The sequence below is a fragment of the Amborella trichopoda genome, chromosome 9 (assembly GCF_054954075.1).
Source record: "Amborella trichopoda isolate Santa Cruz 75 chromosome 9, AtrichopodaSantaCruz75HAP2 v2.0, whole genome shotgun sequence".
NCBI lineage: Eukaryota > Viridiplantae > Streptophyta > Magnoliopsida > Amborellales > Amborellaceae > Amborella > Amborella trichopoda.
This window is the reverse complement of record NC_142344.1, coordinates 22530415-22548349: the sequence shown is the minus strand read 5'-3', so window position 1 is coordinate 22548349 and position 17935 is coordinate 22530415. Positions and strand designations below refer to the sequence as shown.

The window sequence follows — 17935 nt, the reverse complement described above, 5'->3', positions numbered from 1 at the left end:
GAAAAATTGTATTAAAAAACTCAAAATAAAATACTTTGAGACGTCGATTCTAAGATCAAACGGTGAGTGGCTCTCTTGATAAAAAATGGAAGACTGGATGGTAGGGGGAGGATAGAACTTCTATGTTATAGGGGGAACATAGAAAGCTTTTCCCTTGAAAAATACATTACTACTGTTTGGCTATGTTTGGAAGAAATATGAGAAATGCATTACCAACATTTTACGAGCACTTTCCTATAAACTATCATTTCTTTTTTTTTTTTGTCACAAAATTCCACTCAAATGAGAAATTAAAGTCATTATCATTCCATTTCAAAAAGATTTTTTAATAATAACTTGTATCACTCTAAAGCTACCATCACACAATTTCCTACTTATTTTGCATGCTTTTGACATTTACATGAAATCACATGTCTTCTAACATGATTAGACTTTGGTTTCAACATGATAAGTTATTCGAATAATATGATTGGAATAACATATTTTTATTGTGATAAGCCTTATTTTTATTTATTTATTATAAAAGTCTTTCAAATGTCTCTATATAATTTCAAATAAGCAATAAATTTATGATAACAAATTAAAATCTTTATGGTATAAGTTAAAAAATAGAAAGAAGTTTGATTAGTAAATTGAAAGTTTGGTAATTGCAGTAGCAAATTTTGAGGCATTGGATAATACTAAATAGATAAGGCTTATCACATCAAAATAACTGGTTAAAGAGATGGAGCACCTTATGTAAACCAGTTAGGGTTCAAAAGAGAAAGGGGGTGGGCTTACAGAGGGAGGGAGCACCTATGCAAAACAGTTATTATGGCTCAAGAAGAGAGAGAGAAAGGATTACCAATGAAGAAAAAAGTGTCGCTTTAGTAAGTTCCTTAGACAAGTTTGAGAGAGGAAAAAATGGAGAAGGAAAAATGGCTGGTTGGCATTTTTTTAAGCGGGGAGACGACAGAAAGAGAACCATGCAAAAGATTTCCCAAATATTACCCGTCAAGATGTGTAATAGATTTTTCACCCTTCAATGCGCCTTCGTGATTTTTGGAGAAATCTTGGGTAATCTTAGGTAATCTCTTTCTATTTTCTTGCTATTAAAGTGTATCCAAACCGTAGAAATGTCATATTTCCTTGTAATATATTGTCATGTAATAGATTCTCAGGAACCCAAACGGCTCCTAAGTGACGTGAACCACTTTGTAAGCCTTGAAATAGACCATCTTATAAATCTTCTATTGTCACCTTTGGGTGTAGTGATATACCACTTTGACGGATCTTTTCTGTATCTCTTACTAAAAAAAGAATAATGGAAAAATCCAAATCTTTTCAGCTAGTTCCTATAAAACTCAAGAGGATAACTAAACTTTCTAAGTGTCTTTTATGAAAAATGTAACTCATGGAACTGATTGTTTAAGTATTTAGATGGCACTAAAAGAAATAAGATAACCATAAAATTATAGCATGATTGATGCGATCATCAACGATAATCTAAGCAATTTCAAAACTGCTTATGAAGCATTGATTTTTCTTGAAGAAATTTATCATCAGACTAAATGGGCACAGAAACATCAGTTAGTACAAGAACTGCGCTTGTTTAGACAAGGAGATCAGTCCATTCAGATCTTTTATTCATCCATGTAGATGCTCTGGGACACTCTGGCATTGATGGACCTGTGCTAGTCCCATTGTAGAAATTTTTGAAAAATCTCTAGACGAATTTCGAGTTATTGAATTCTTAATGGCTCTTCAACCGAAATTTGAAAGTGCTAGAAATGCATGCTAAATAAAAACTCCCTCATTTTTTCTAACTAAAGCCCTTCCTGAACTAATCATTGAAAGAACAAAAGTTAAGTACTTAAATTCAGCATTCAAGGGGAAGACATTCTTTGTCGTAACTCCACCTCTACGATGAAATGAGCTCAAAAGAGAAAAAGTAGAATGCTTCCTATGTACCTAGATAGAATATGTCATTTGTCAGATGTAATTACTGCAAAGAGCTCAGGCTTATGACATTCATATATACTAAGAAGAAGAAGCCCAACCTTGCTATTGTTATTGATATAAGCCATCAACTAGATGGATGTACTTCACATTCATCACCTACAACTTAAGCTACTACTATGGTGCCATCTACGATGACCCTTACAATGGGGAAATTGTAGTCGATGCTCTCCCAATCTCGATCATCGTGTGAACCAACTATCTCTCTTTCAGGTTAACTCTATTTCCACTTCTTGGTTGATTGACTCAATAGCCTTTCGTCATCTGACAAGTACTGAGTCTCTCCTTGTAGACTGTGAGAATTTTTCTAATATTATTCATACTACTGATTGTGCCACTATAACATGTTCAAAAATTGGCTCTACTTACCCTTCCGACCCTTTTTGTAAAGTAAGTGTTTATATCTATCATGTTCCCTCTGTTACCATGTATTTTCTTTTTGCTAATCAGATCACTCGGTGCAATTGTAATGTTATGTTTTCTCCTTTTGGATATTCCATATAGGATTAGTAGTCGAGGAAGCTAATGATACTAAGCATAAAGTTGGAGATTTGTACTATCTGCCTTCATTTGCCACCTCATTAAGTTTATGTTCTATTAGTCATTGTGGTCACATCATCAACGTCTTGGTCATATTTTTACTCTCAATTGCTTTTCTTATTCTTTCGTGATGTTCTTGGTCTTGTTTGATATAAATATTTTTTATATTAAACATTGTCAAACTTTAAAAACTTATAAAATCTCATGCCTGCCCTTTTACTCGAACTAGTTCAATTTTTTCTTTTGCATTTGATCATGTGCATATTGATGTATGGTGATGTTTTCCTATTCTATCAAAAGGGGAATCATGATACTTTATAACCTTTATTGATGACTATACTCATTATACATTCGTATTCTTTATGAACAATTGAACTGAAATTTATAAAATTTTCATTAAAAATTTTATTCATATGTAGAAGCACAATTTTCTACCAAAATTAAAGACTTGTACCTCTGATTTGGGAGAGGACTATGTTAGAGGGATATTTCAAAATTTCTTTCTATAAAAATATACAACACTAAAAGAATTGCCCTTACACTCTTGAGGAAAATGGTATTGCAGAGTACATAAATCGTCACATTTTAGAAACCACAAAGGCACTACGTTTGCCCACTTTAGTGCTCAGGCTTTCTAAGTTGAAGCTATTCATACTACTAACATGATGGCTTCCTCTACTTTATTTGGGCATTCACCTTTTTAGGAATTGCTCACTCACACACCGACTACTCGCTTCTTAATGTGTTTTGTTAAACTTGTTTTGTGTTGTTGCCACCAATTCAACGAAACAAGTGTCTCTAAAGACAATAAAAATGTTGTTTTATGGACTATCATAATTAACAAAAAGATACATATGTTATGATCCAGTGTCTTAAATAGTTAAGGTATCTAGATATGTTGTGTTTTCTGAACATACTTTCTTTTTCAAAAATACTGTTGAAAGTTCATCATCAGCTCTCTCCTTTCTTATCCCATTTTCTGATACTATTCCAAACTCTTATGTCCATATATTGGAAAGCTAGGAAGACAATCAATATATTATTGCCTAAAGCATTGATTAGACAATTACACCTGATGTTCTCGTGTAAGTCCCTGTTGTTTGACTCAACAGTCTTGTCTCTGTCACACCTGCAAGCTTTGTTGATTATGAAACCTTCTTACCCCAACATCAAGCCTTTCTTGCTTCAGTTCATTCTTACTTTGATCATCAAACTTATAAAGAAGCTGCTCGTCAACAAACAATGAAAGAAGAGTTGAATGCACTCGATCGAATGCATGCTTGGGATTTTGTACCTCTTTCAAAAGGAAAGAGAACTATTGGTTGCCAATAGGTATACAAAATAAAAAAACAACAGATGGTAGTGTTAAACCAACATAAAGCTCGCCTTGTGGCAAAAGAATACAACCAACAATATAAAATTAACTTTGCTGAAACCTTATATGACAATTGTTTGGACACTTATTTCTATTGCATTGATTTGACAGTAGCATTTATACATGCTAGAAGATAAAAATACATTTCTTAATAGTGACCTTAATGAGGAAGTATTTATAAAGCTACCTCCTGGAGTTATAGATAATATGATAATATTGGTGATAATATGGGCATTATTCAGAAGATCAAACAAAAATTCAATCAAATATTTGAAGTGAAAGACTTAAGATTCTTGCACTAATTTTTTGACTTAGAAGTTACTAATTCTCCTTGCAGCTAATTGTTATCTCAACTCAATTATGCCTTAGAAATTATCTCACAAGCTCGCCATGGCTGATACGACGAGAGTTAACTCTCCCAGTAAATTGAATGTCAAACTCGAGGCAACAGATGGTCAACCACTCATTGATCTAATATTTTACTAATAGTTGGATGGAAAATTGATCTATTTGATATTTCTCTCCCAAAATTACTTATGCAGTGCATCAGGTTAGCTAATTCCTGGATGCTCGTCAATCTGTCCACTTAACTGTGATTTTACACATCATTCATTATGTTAGAGATATTCTAAACTAGGCTTTGTTTTTCACCTCTTCTTCCTCACTGAAACTTTTGGTAATGCCCAGATTCAAATTTTGCAGGGAACCCAAGTGATTGCAAATCAACTATAGAATTTTGTATTTTTTTCGGTGATTCTCTTCTATCCTGAAGAAACAAAAAACATATTGCCTTATCTTCAACAAAATCCAAATATAGGGCAATGATACAAATTACTTCTAAAGTTGTTTGGTTTTGATGGTTGTTTGTTGACATCGGTATTATTGTTACCTCTCCTATACTATTTTATTGTGATAATGAGCACCATCTATATTTCAATCAGAGTTCCATGGAAGTACCAAACATATAAAAGTTGAGTGTCATTTTGTACGACAAGTTTTTTTGGCAAGCACAATTTATCTTCCATGTAGTGCCTCATTTGACCAGTTGGCTGACTTACTTACCAAAATACATACTGCACCTTAGTTCTCTTAGTTTCGCTCCAAACTCTTCATGATTTTACTTAACCATCTGAAGTTTAAGGGGGATTCTGAATCTATAGTAACATGTATATATTTTTTCGTAAAATATTTTCCTTTCTTTTTTGCATACACATATTATTATGAAGGTAATTCAGCCTATACATTACTTTGTAACAATCTATACAACCTGCACACAAATTTGGAACCCTATAAAAATTAGGGCGTTGTACAATAAAGCGATGAATGTGCATGATTTTTTCTGTTACCAATAATTTTCACCTGTTTGGGAACAACAAAAATTTCTCCTGTTTGGGATCAATAAAACTTCAACCAGTGTTTCTCCAGTCTGGAATCAGGTGAATCAGATTGGGTATCGTCGAAGACGTTTCGATTCCTCTAATAAAATGAGATCCAAACGTATCATTATAGGAAATCATAGATTCTAACGTACATCACGAATTGCCCGATTTGTTACAATGAATAGCGTGATTCGCTACAGTGAGCCGGTACAGTTTATGTAACTAGAGCATGTTTGAAAAACTATTTGAAACCAAGGGGATATAACCCCCACTGCACAATATTTATTACTCAAAGCCATGTGGCCTCCATTCGCATAATATGAGTAGCCCCACATGCTTTATTGTGTACCCTGGCCGATATTGTCGAGATATTTATCGAGGCAAAACCCTCATTTGCTTTTTGATGTGGGATTAATTTAGTCCATTCACGTAAGGACCAAGGTTTTCAAGCCAGAGGAGAGAGACTGCTGCCTTGCCCGTGAGGCACTACCGTGCGTGCTAGATGAGAGAGAGTGCTGTCATGTATGTCAAAGGAGAGAGAGTGTTGTCATACACGTCAGAGAAGAGAGAGTGATACCATGTGTGTAAGTGGAGAGAGAGTGTCGCCGTGCACGTGAGGCACTGTCATGCACGTTAGAGAAGAGAGAGTACTGCCATGCATGTCAAAGGAGAGAGAGTGATGTCATGCATGCCAGAGGAGAGAGAGTGCTGCCATGCGTGACGGAGGAGAGAGAGCACCGCTGTGCGCAGCAGACAGTGGTGCCGCCGAGCACAGTTCTTCCATGATTGTTGCATGCCCTTTTGTGTGCCAAGTGGCACTTGCATGCCTTTTGTTGACACTGGCCCTTTGCATGCTACTAAGGAGGCCACTTGTCACCCACACGCTGCACCTCTTTCTTTTGCTATTTATAAACCCCTCTTCTTACCTTTCATAAGCTTTTACTGTCTCTCTCTCTCTCTCACGCCCAGCTTCGTAGTCTTGAGAACTTGTAACCTCAAACCCACCATCCTTAGGGCTTAGCCTTGTGAAGTGCATGGAGAGTTTCTTTAATGTTGTAAGTGGATCCAAGAACCATGTTCTATGCTTTGCTTGATGCATGTTCATTGTTTGTTAAGGTATGAAAATTGATGTGATTGTAAGAAATTTTTTCTGAAATTTAGCTAAGTATACACTTTATTTTTCCAGGATTATGACTCCCATTTGAACAATGGTTTGAATATTGAAATTTTCTCTGTTGATCATGAAATTTTGTAGGGAAGTACCCCTTTGAACCTAATTGAAGGGGGAAAAGACCCCATATGAATATCTTTTTTGATTAAAAAGTTTCGACCCATTTGCTAAAATATTCCAAAATTGTAATATGAAATCCCAGAAACTTTATATGTTTTTCAACGTACTGGTTACTGAACAAATCATGTCCAAATAAACTCAAACTAATTTTAAATGAAATATAAATGAATTAACTTCAAAAATGGTTTGGGAACCATACCGAAATTCTCTAAGGTTGGCAAATTATGCTTATGTTTCTATAAAGGTATCACTGCTATGATTGAAGGAAATTTCCAGAAACTTTGTATGTCTTGTAATGAACTATTTACTAATCAAATCATGTCCAAATAAGCTCAAAATAATTTTAATTGAAAGATGAGTGAGTTATCAAAAATGGTTTTGGAACCATGCCAAAATACTCTATGATTGGGAAATTACACTCATTTTTCTATGAAGGTGTCACTATTATGATTGCAAGGAATTTCAAGAAACTTTATATGTATTGTAATGAACTATTTACTGATCAAATCATGTCCAAATAAGCTCAAACCACTTTTAAATGAAATATGAGTGAGTTAAATTCAAAATTGGTTTTGGAACTATGCCTAAATTCTCTATGATTGAGAAATTATGCTCATTTTTCTATGAAGGTGTCACTACTATGATTGCAGGGAATTTCCAAAAACTTTACATGTTTTGTAATGAACTATTTACTGACCAAATCATGTCCAAATAAGCTCAAAACACTTGTATGATATGCCCTATTATGACATGTGTATACAACTATGATGCATACTCTATAGTGATATGTGTGCACGATTATGAGACAAGCTAAGTAATCTGTGACTTCTCGGCAAGCCTTGAGCATTTTACATGATAAGAATCTGTTATGATAAGCATGTCCTCTGATAAGAATATGTTTTAATGAGAATGTGAATGTGATAAGTGGCACTACGCACGGGTTACCCGTTGGTAGTGTAATGTGATTGGGTGATAAGTGGCATTGCACACGGGTTACCCGTTGGTAGTGTAATGTGATTGCTCTGATGTGAATGTGATAAGTGGCACTACGCATGGGTTACCCTTTGGTAGTATAATCTGATCTGATAAGAAAGTTGTGCCGGCAGTTGAGATCTTTCTTTGACCCCCGATGATAGGAAGGGAGTCAAGCAGTGAGTCGCATGGGAGGGTCACACCCCCCATTATGTGTATATGACACTATGCATTGGGTCACATATTGGTAGCGTAACGCCCTCCAACTAGAGAACCATTGAGGGCCATGTCTTGCATGGCCTCCGCCTATCACGAGACCCAAAGTACGTTGGGTACTGTGTGTGTGTGTGGGTGTATGCTGACATTACAAAATGGGTAGTCCATTTGTTATTGTTTTCCCTCCTGAGAGATGGTAGAAGCCCTAAGCAATGAGACTGACTTGGCCTGATGGATAGGGCTCCTACTTTGGAAGGAGGAAATTAAGGAGTGAGTTGGTTAATGCCTACTAGTATTGTGTATACCTGACATGCTTGTCAAGTTATAATTATGACAATCTATTATGATGCTCAGGATGGAAAGATTTTGATAAATTGTTAATGTATATGATATCTGCATTGAAACTGATCATCCCTAAAAAGGAATCACTAAGGACTTTATTGCTTGATATAGTTGTGATGCATGACATCTGGATTTACTTAGTGGGATATATAGCTCATTCCTTTAACTTCCCTCCTTGTAGAGCTATAGCTGCAAGTTGAGGACAGATGGTACATGAATTGCGACTGGTGGTTGGAGCCTGCGTTATTTTACAGAAGTTCTTTTTATTGTATGTTTCTGATGGCAGCATGGCCATAGTTTTTGTTTAATCCTAAAAGTTATGTAATAAATTGGGGCTCTGATGCCCGGAACTTTTTTGAAATACTTTAGAGAATTTATCTACAATGTATTTACAGTCTAAGGATTGAGTTGTTAAGCTTTTGTTGCACATGTGTCTATGTGTGTTGTTGAAGTTTTGTTTTCTTTTGTGGTTTGCTTTGATTACTATTTTTCTAAGGTGTTGAGCGCACTCCCACCTGAGTGGCATTTGCTACCCCCGATCACCATCCCACACTCTGTTGCCCTCCAACAGGTACCGTAGGGGTCAGCGGGCGGGGTCATGACAATTATGGTATCAGAGTAGTCAGGAAAGGATTCTTGGTTTAGAGAGTCTTAGGAGCGTCCTTAGGGTGGTTTTTGGATAGGTTAGGAACTAAGTGTTTTGTTTTAGGTCAAGATGATGAGGACTCGTGCCAACACTGCGAGTTCTAATAATGAGAATGCAGCGGCCTTTGGAGAATTCTTCAAGACACTTGGGGCCTTGACTCAGGTCATGAAAGACTATATGTTGACCCCAACTGCCCTTGCCCCAAATCAGGCAGACAGTAGGCTAATTGAGAGATTTGGGAGGCTATCACCTCCAGCATTCACGGGGCTTGGGGGAGTGGAGAAAGCTGAAAGATGGAAGAAGTAAGTAGAGAAGATTATGGATGTTTTACACTACTTAGATGAGCAAAAGGTCAGATTGGTAACTTTTATGCTGGAAGGGGAGGTCGAACATTGGTGGAGCTTGGTAAAGCAGTCTTGGATGAAGACATGGACTAAGGCCACCCGGGATAATTTCCTAGTGGCATTTGATGAAAAATATTTCCCCGATTCTATCCGGGAGAGGAAGCAAGTCGAATTTGTTGAGCTGCAACAATGAAGGCTGATGGTAGTACAATATGCAACCAAGTTTGCAGAGCTCTCTCGGTATGCGCCCCACATCATCAATACAACAGCGCACAAGACAAGCAAGTTTGAAAGGGGCCTCCGACCAGATATCAAAGGGAGAGTAGTATTAGCCAACCTTAAGTTGTTCTCCCCATTGGTAGACCTTGCTATGAAGGTTAAGAGGGATTGCGAGGAATTTTGGTTGAGGAAAGAGGGGGGAGTGAGGTCCGTACTGCCTGAAAGTTTTGGAAAGAAGACTTGGCCACATCTTAGGAGAGATTTTAGGGGGCGAGCAAATCAGGGCAGCGGGAAAACTCAAAAGACCTTTCCGAGTGATGTGAGGGATAACCGATGCCCAACCTGTTCAAATTGTGTGTCAAACAACCACTCTGCGGCTGAATGTTATAAGAAGTCGGGAGCGTGTTATCTATGTGGCAAGCCCCGCCACTTAATTAAGGAATGCTCGGTGACAAAGCCCAAAGACAGGCCAAAGACTCAAGGTCAGGTATTTGCACTTACGGAGAACGAAGCTAAGTCGTCTACCTCGGTGATCAAAGGTACGTTATTTGTTTATGGTAAAGAAGTTAAAGTCTTGATTGATCCTGGTTCCTCTCATTCTTTTGTTGCATCTCATTTTGCATGCCATATGAATATTGAACCTTCAAGTCTTGACTATACTTTAGTAGTGTACACACCTATAGGGGATTATATGGAAATTGATAAGGCATACAAACAATATGAAGTTTTGCTTGAGAGGTGCGACTTGCCCATTTATTTGATACTCTTAGATATTCAGGATTTTGATGTTATTCTAGGCGTGGACTGGTTATCCACACACCATGCTACTGTTAACTGTTATGATAGGACTGTGACCTTTGAACGCCCTAACCAGCCTGAACTGCACCTTGTGGGTATCAAGGATGCTCTCCCTCTACACTTTATTTCTACCCTTCGGGCTTCTCTTCTTCTGGCCAAAAGATGTGTTGGGTACTTAGCCTATGTAGTAGAGAATCGGGACGTCTAGTCCAAGCTAGAAGAGATACCAGTGGTAAGAGAGTACTCAGAAGTTTTTCCTAAGGAGTTGACCTCTTTGCCTCCAGTTAGGGATATAGAGTTTGTGATAGATGTGGTCCCTGATACTACTTCCATCTCCAAGGCCCCATATAGAATGGCCCCAACAGAACTGAAAGTGTTGAAAGAACAATTACATGAGTTGCTAAAAAGGGGTGCATCCAACCTAGTGTATCGCCTTGGGGTGCCGGTTCTTTTTTTGAAAAAGAAGGATGGGTCCATGAGACTTTGTATAAACTATAGGCTGTTGAATCAAGTAACAATGAAAAACAAGTACCCTCTGCCTAGATTGATGACCTTTTCGACCAACTTCAAGGGGTCCAAGTGTTCTCTAAGATTGATCTCTGAACGGGCTATCATCGACTACGTGTCAAGGAGGAAGATATCTCCAAGACAGCTTTCAAAACTCAATAGGGCCATTATGAGTTTTAGTAATACTGTTCGGACTGACTAATGCCTCAGCTGTCTTCATGAGCTTGATGAATATAATTTTTAGACCCTTTCTAGATGATTTTGTTGTGATCTTTATTGATGACATTCTAATATATTCGAAGAGCCTTGTTGAGAATAAGCAACATCTGAGAGTGGTCCTTCAAGCTTTAAAGTCAATAAAGTTATATTCCAAATTGAGCAAGAGTGATTTTTGGTTTCCTAGTGTGGCTTTTCTGGGGCACATTGTTTCTAAGGATGGAGTTGCTGTCGACCCTTCTAAGATTGAAGTTATTCTATCATGGGAAGACCAACAAATGTGACAGAGGTCTGTAGTTTTCGGGGGTTAGCAGGATATTACCAGTGCTTTGTAGAAGGATTTTCGAAGCTAGCGCTCCCTCAGACTCGCCTAACCCAGAAGAATATAAATTTTGTGTGGTCAGATGACTATGAGAAAAGCTTTCAAGAGCTAAAGAAGAGACTGACCACGGCTCAAATACTGACCTTACCCAAAGGAAATGAAGGCTTTATAGTCTACACCGATGCCTCTCACAAAGGCTCGGATGTGTACTTATGCAGCATGGGAAGGTCATTGCTTTTGCCTCCAAACAATTAAAGTCGTATGGATAGAATTACCAAACTCATGAACTAGAGCTTGCAACTATAGTATTCGCTCTAAAAATCTGGAGACACTACCTTTATGGAGCCCAGTTTAAGGTGTTTATGAATCATAAGAGCCTCAAGTATCTGTTTTCTCAAAAAGAGTTGAATATGAGACAAAAGAGATGGGTGGATCTATTAAACGATTATGATTGTACCATTCAGTATCACCTGGGCAAGACTAACGTAGTAGTTGATGTTCTGAGTAGGAAACCAGTAATATCAGTGGCTCATCTGTTAGTTCAAGAGATAAAATTATTGGAGGATGTAGTGGGATGGCATCCAGCTTTGCCCTTGAGTAGTGTGGTAAGTATGACAGCTTGCATAAGGGTGAAACCCCAGCTCTTTCAACAAATTCGAGTGGCACAAAAGAAGGATCCCCAACTCATGAAAATTTTGAAAATTTTGGAAGAGATGAAGTTGGGAAAAAGAGACGATTTCTCTATGAGTAGTGACAACTTGTTGAGATTCAGAGATCAGGTCTGTATCCTGAATGATGAGAGTGTGAAGAGAGCTATCTTGGAGGAAGCTCACCACTCTCGCTATGCTATACATCCTTAGAGTAATAAGATGTATCAAAACCTGAAGAAAATTTTCTGGTGGGATGACATGAAAAAGAGAAGTGACACTACTTGTCTTTAATTGTTTAACATGCCAGTAGGTGAAAGCTGAACATTAAAAGCCCACCGGGTTGTTGCAGCTATTACTCGTGCCAGAATAGAAATGGGAGCACATTACTATGGACTTTGTCTCTGGTTTACCTAGAACGAGTTCATGCCATGATAATATTTAGGTTGTTGTGGACCGTCTAACTAAACCTGCCCACTTTTTACCGTTCCGCACGACCTAAACATTGGATAAGCTGGCCCAGTTATACATCAAGGAGATAGTGAGGTTGCATGGAATACTTGTTAGCATCGTGTCCGACAGGGACACTAGATTCACCTCTAGATTTTGGGCTAGTCTACAGTCAGCCTTGGGGATGAGACTTACTTTTAGTACTGCCTTTCACCTATAGGCTGATGGGTAATCAGAGAGAACCATTCAGACCTTGGAAGACATGCTAAGAGCTTGTGTTAATTACTTTAAGGGAAGCTGGGATGATCATTTTCCTCGAATAGAATTTTCCTATAACAACAGCTTCCACGCTAGTATTCAGATGGCGCCTTTCGAGGCCGTATATGGGAGGAAGTGCAAGTCACCTATCTGTTGGGACGAGATTGATGAAAGGAGGATTTTAGGGCCATAAATTGTTCAAGTAGCCTCAGAGAAGATTGTTTTGATTCGAGAATGGCTCAGAACAGCTCAGAGTCGGCAGAAGAGTTACATCGATAATCAAAGAAGTGACTTCAAGTTTGACGTGGGTGATTGATTATTCTTAAAGGTGTCGCCAACTAAGGGCGTTATGAGATTCGGTAAGAAATGAAAGTTGAGTCCACGTTATATTGGACCTCTTGAGATTCTGTAAAAAGTTTGAGGCGTGGCTTATCAACTTGCCCTACCATCAGAGTGGGCAAACATCCACAATGTCTTTCATGTATCTCTATTGAGGAAGTATCAGCCCGATCCATCACATATTCTGAAATACGGACTGATTCCGATCAGAGAGGACCTGACCTTTATCGAGCGGCCAATTGAGGTACTGGACAGAAGGGTGCAGGTGTTACGTAACAAGGAGTTCCCCTTGGTCCGAGTGTTTGTGGGAATATCGCTCCTAGGATGAGTCAACCTGGGAACAGAAAGATGAGATTAGGGATAAGTACCCCCATTTGTTTGATTAACAGAGATATGATTTTGAGGACAAAATCCTTTTTAAGGGGAGGGTGATGTAAGGAATAAGGTTTTCATACTAGAGGAGAGAGAGTGCCTCCATGCACGACAAAGGAAAGAGAGTGCTGATGTGCATGTTAGAGGAGAGAGTGTTGTCATGCATGCTAGAGGAGAGAGAGTGCCGCCGTGTGTGTGATGCACTGTCGTCCACATCAAAGGAGAGAGAGTGATGTCATGCGTGTCAGAGGAGAAAGAGTGATGCTGTACGTGTCAGAGGAGAGAGAGTGTTGTCGTGCGTGCCAAAGGAGAGAAAGCACCGCCGTACGCAGCAGACAGTGGTGCCGCCTAGCACAGCTCTTCACATGATTGTTGCATGCCCTTTTGTGTGCCAAGTGGCACTTGCATGCCTTTTGTTGACACTAAGCCTTTGCATGCTGCCAAGGCGGCCACTTGTCACCCACATGCTGCCACATCTTTCTTTTACTATTTATAAACCCCTCTTCTTACCTTCCATAAGCTTTTGCTCTCTCTCTCTCTCTCACGCCCAGCTCCTTAGTCTTGAGAACTTATGACCTCAAACCCACCATCCTTGGGGCTTGGGCTTGTGAAATGCTTTGGAAGTTTATTTAATACTGTACGTGGATCCACGAACCATGTTCCATGCTTTTCTTGATGCATGTTCATTGTTTGTTAAGGTATGAAAATTGATGTCAGTGTAAGAATATGTTTCTGAAATTTAGTTAAGTATGTACTCTTTTTTTTCAGAATTATGACTCCCCTTTGAGTAATAGTTTGAATATTGAAATTTTCTCTGTTGGTCATGAAATGTTTTGGGGAACTATCCCTTTTAACCTAATTGAAGGGGGAAAAGACCCCATATCGATATCTCTTTTTATTAAAAAGTTATGAGCCATTTGCTAAAATATGCCAAAATTATAATATGAAATTCCAGAAATGTATTGTAATGAGCTGTTTGCCAACCGAATCATGTCCAAATAAGCTCAAACTACTTTTAAATGAAATATGAGTGAGTTAAATTCAAAAATAGTTTTGGAGCCATGCCGAAATTCTCTATGGTTGGGAAATTATACTCATTGGTTTATGAAGGTATCACTGTTATGATTGCAGGGAATTTCCAGAAACTTTACTTGTCTTGTAATGAACTATTTACTGACCAAATCATGTCCAAATAAGCTCAAATCGCTTTTAAATGAAATATGAGTGAGTTAAATTCAAAAATTATTTTGAAACTATTCCAAATTTTTCTTTGGTTGGAAAATTATGCTCATGTTTCTATAAAGGTGTTGCTGCTATGATTGCAGGGAATTTCCAAAAACTTTACATGTCTTGTAATGAGCTGTTCACTGACCAAATCATGTCCAAATAAACTCAAACTACTTTTAAATGAAATGTGAATGAGTTAAACTTCAAAAATAATTTGGGAACTATGTCGAAATTCTCTATGGTTAGGAAATTATGCTCATTTTCCTATGAAGGGGTCACTGTTATGATATAAAAGCATGTTGGGTAATGTGCCCTGTTATGACATGTGCATACGACTATGATGCACACTCTATAGTGATATGTGTGCATGATTCTGAGACAAGCTAAATAATATGTGATTTCTCGACATGCCTTAAGAATTTTACATAGTAATAATATGTTATGATATGCATGTGCTCTGATAAGAATATGTTCTGATGAGAATATGAATGTGATAAGTGCCACTATGCACGGGTTACCCGATGGTAGTACAATGTGATAGCTCTGATGTGAATGTGGTAAGTTCACTTCGCATGGGTTACTCGTTGGTAGTGTAATGTGATTGCTCTTATATGAATGTAATAAGTGGCACTACGCATAGGTTATCCCTTGGTAGTGTAATGAAATCTCTCTTATGTGAATGTGATAAGTGGCACTACGCACGGGTTACCTGTTGGTAGTGTAATCTGATCTGATAAGAAAGTTGTGCCGACAGTTGAAATCTTTCCCTGACCCTCGATGATAGGAAAGAAGTCAAGATGTGAGTCATATGGGAGGGTGGCACTATGCAATGGGTCATGCATTGGTAGTGTAACTCCCTCCAATTAGAGAATCATTGAGGGTTGTGTCTTGCAAGGCCTCCGCCTATCAAGAGCCCCAAAGCGCGTTAGGGACTATGTGTATGTGTGTGTGTGTGAAGACATTATGAAATGGGTCATCCATTTATCATTGTTTTCCCTCTTGAGAGATAGTATAAGCCTTAAGCAATGGGACTGACTTGACCTGATGGATATGGCTCCTACTTCGGGAGTAGTAAATTAGGGAGTGAGTTGGTTAATGCCTGCTAGTGTTGTGTATACCTGTTATGCTTGTCAAGCTATAGTTTTGATAATCTACCATGATGCTCAGGATGGAAAGATTTTGATAAAGTGCTAATGTATATGATATCTGCATTGAAACTGATCACCCCTAAAAAAGAATCACTTATAACTTGTTGCTTGATATAGTTGTGACACAAGACATCTGGATTTACTTACTGGGCTTTAAAGCTCATTCCGTTAACTTCCTTCCTTGTAGAGTGATAGCCTTGGTCGAGGACATGTGGTACAAGAATTGCAACTAGTGGTTGGAGCGCACGCTATTTTTGCATAAGTTCTTTCTATTGTATGTTCTGATGGCAGCTTGGCCATAGTTTTTGTTTAATCCTGAAAGTTGTGTAATAAATTGGGCCTCTGACCCCCGGAACTCTTTTGTAATAGTTTAGAAAATTTACGTACAGTGAATTTACGGTTTGAGGACTTGGTTGTTCAGCGTTTGTTGTACATGTGTGTATGTGTGTTGTGGAAGTTTTGTTTTCTTTCGTTGTTTGCATTGATTACCGCTTTTCTAAGGCGTCGAGCGCACTCCGACCTGAGTGGTATTCGCTACCCTCGATCCAGGTCCCGTACTTTGTTGCACTCCGACAAGTACGGTAGGGGTTGGGGGGCGGGGCCGTGACAATTGACTTTGTATCTTACTCTCTCTCTTGCCTTCTCTCCCTCTCTTGCCTTAATAATTCGAGTCTCTTAATTAACCAAAAGAAACTTTGGTTCTCTCTCTCTCCTTGATTTCTCTCCCTCTAAAATCTTATATAACAACCTCTCTATTGTATCTTATTTATTTATTCATTCATGTTATAAGTTATATAATATATTATTTTTTGCTATAGTTGTAAATAATTTTTTTTAAATTAGATGTTATTAGAAAAAATTAAAATTTAGTCTAACTTGTACAGTAAAATAATTATAAAATATAATCTAATCTTTTCAATTTCAATGTATAGTATTATAGTTAGTTAGGTTGTTATAATTTTTGATGAGCAAAGATAATTAATAAATATTTAATGTGATACTAATTTTAGTTTATAAAGGGTATTATTTTTTATCATATAAAATGGATTTTTTTAGAAAAAAAATTGAATCATTTTGACTCAATATTATGGTATTAAATTATAATCAATAGTTATAAAGACATTCAAACCGAGAAACATCTCAATAGTCACATATTTTTGATAAAAATGAAAGAACATAATGTAACACCCCCAATCTTTTTTTGAAACTTAAAAAATTCTAATTATAGAAATTTTTAGTGGTAACCAAAAATGTTTGTTATAATATTATAATTATAATTGTACATTGATAACGGAATCTTGTATTTTATTTGTTAATTTGTTTTCATTATGAAATATGTATTGTCTTAATTTTTTCTTATAGTTGAACAAAAGATTTTTTAAATTAGATAATATTGTAAGATATTTTAGATTTGTTCTTATTTGCAAAGTAAAATAATTATAAAATAAAAATCATATTTCAGTACATAATAATATAATTAGTTAGTTAGTGATAATTTTGGATGAGTAAAGTGAATTAATAAAGGATGCATTTGGCATACGGATGCATCCGTAGCCGTAGACGTAAGGCGCACCTTCCAATTTTATCATGGTATATAATTTTCTTGTAAAATGTTTTTAGGATTATCTCAAAATCTATTTTTATATCTAATTCTAAAATTTTAAATTTAAAAATGGTTATAATCAAGTAGATCTATAAACTTGAAATCTTGAAAATGGACGGTGTAGATAATATGTTGTAAAATGCAATATTTTTGAGACTTAAAATCTTTTTATTTTTCATGGTCATACGTCTCAATGTCGAGATGATCAATAAAAGTTTTTCAACATTAAAGCTACCTTTTCCGATGGATTTTTGAGGTGTATCCGTAGTTCTACATTATAAGGTTGTATCCTTATAATAAATCTTTGATACTTCAAAGTGATACTAATTTCACTTTATATGGGAAATAAGTATTTTAATCTTGTAATGTGAAAGTTTTTTATAATGTTTTTAAATTAGTTTGATGCAATATTTAATGTTGTAATATTATCACTAATTATACATACTTCAATACATGAAAATAGTGTCTCAGTATTCACTTATTTTGTACAAAGTAACGAAAGTACATAATCCACCACTCCTAATTTTTTAGAAACTAAAATAACACTATTTTTAAAGATTTGTAGGGATTTTTGGAAAATTTTAAGGACAAATTGAGCTATTTCTCCGAACTGATCCACCGATCCGACACGTGTATGGGTGAGATTGATTCAGGTCACCGATCCGCTTTTTTAAACATTGTTTTCAATGAAACTCATGCCATCAATGAAAATTATTATTTTGATAG

General features: G+C 37.0%; 1 protein-coding gene across 1 annotated transcript; it reads left to right on the top strand.

Annotated features, from left to right (window-relative positions):
• Positions 1–9302: 9302 nt before the first annotated feature.
• On the top strand, positions 9303–12025 carry LOC148780457 (uncharacterized). Its single transcript, XM_088847787.1, has 3 exons — positions 9303–10215; positions 10405–10565; positions 11630–12025. Exons 1-3 carry the CDS (start codon positions 9303–9305, stop codon positions 12023–12025), a joined length of 1470 nt encoding a protein of 489 aa, XP_088703913.1.
• Positions 12026–17935: the final 5910 nt, after the last annotated feature.

Coding starts and splice junctions, on each gene's coding strand:
- LOC148780457 (XM_088847787.1), top strand. CDS start 9,303: ATGGTAGTACAATATGCAACCAAGTTTGCAGAGCTCTCTCGGTATGCG. Junction 10,216..10,404: donor GCCTGAACTGCACCTTGTGG/GTATCAAGGATG, acceptor CTTTGCCTCCAG/TTAGGGATATAGAGTTTGTG. Junction 10,566..11,629: donor TGTATCGCCTTGGGGTGCCG/GTTCTTTTTTTG, acceptor TGTACCATTCAG/TATCACCTGGGCAAGACTAA.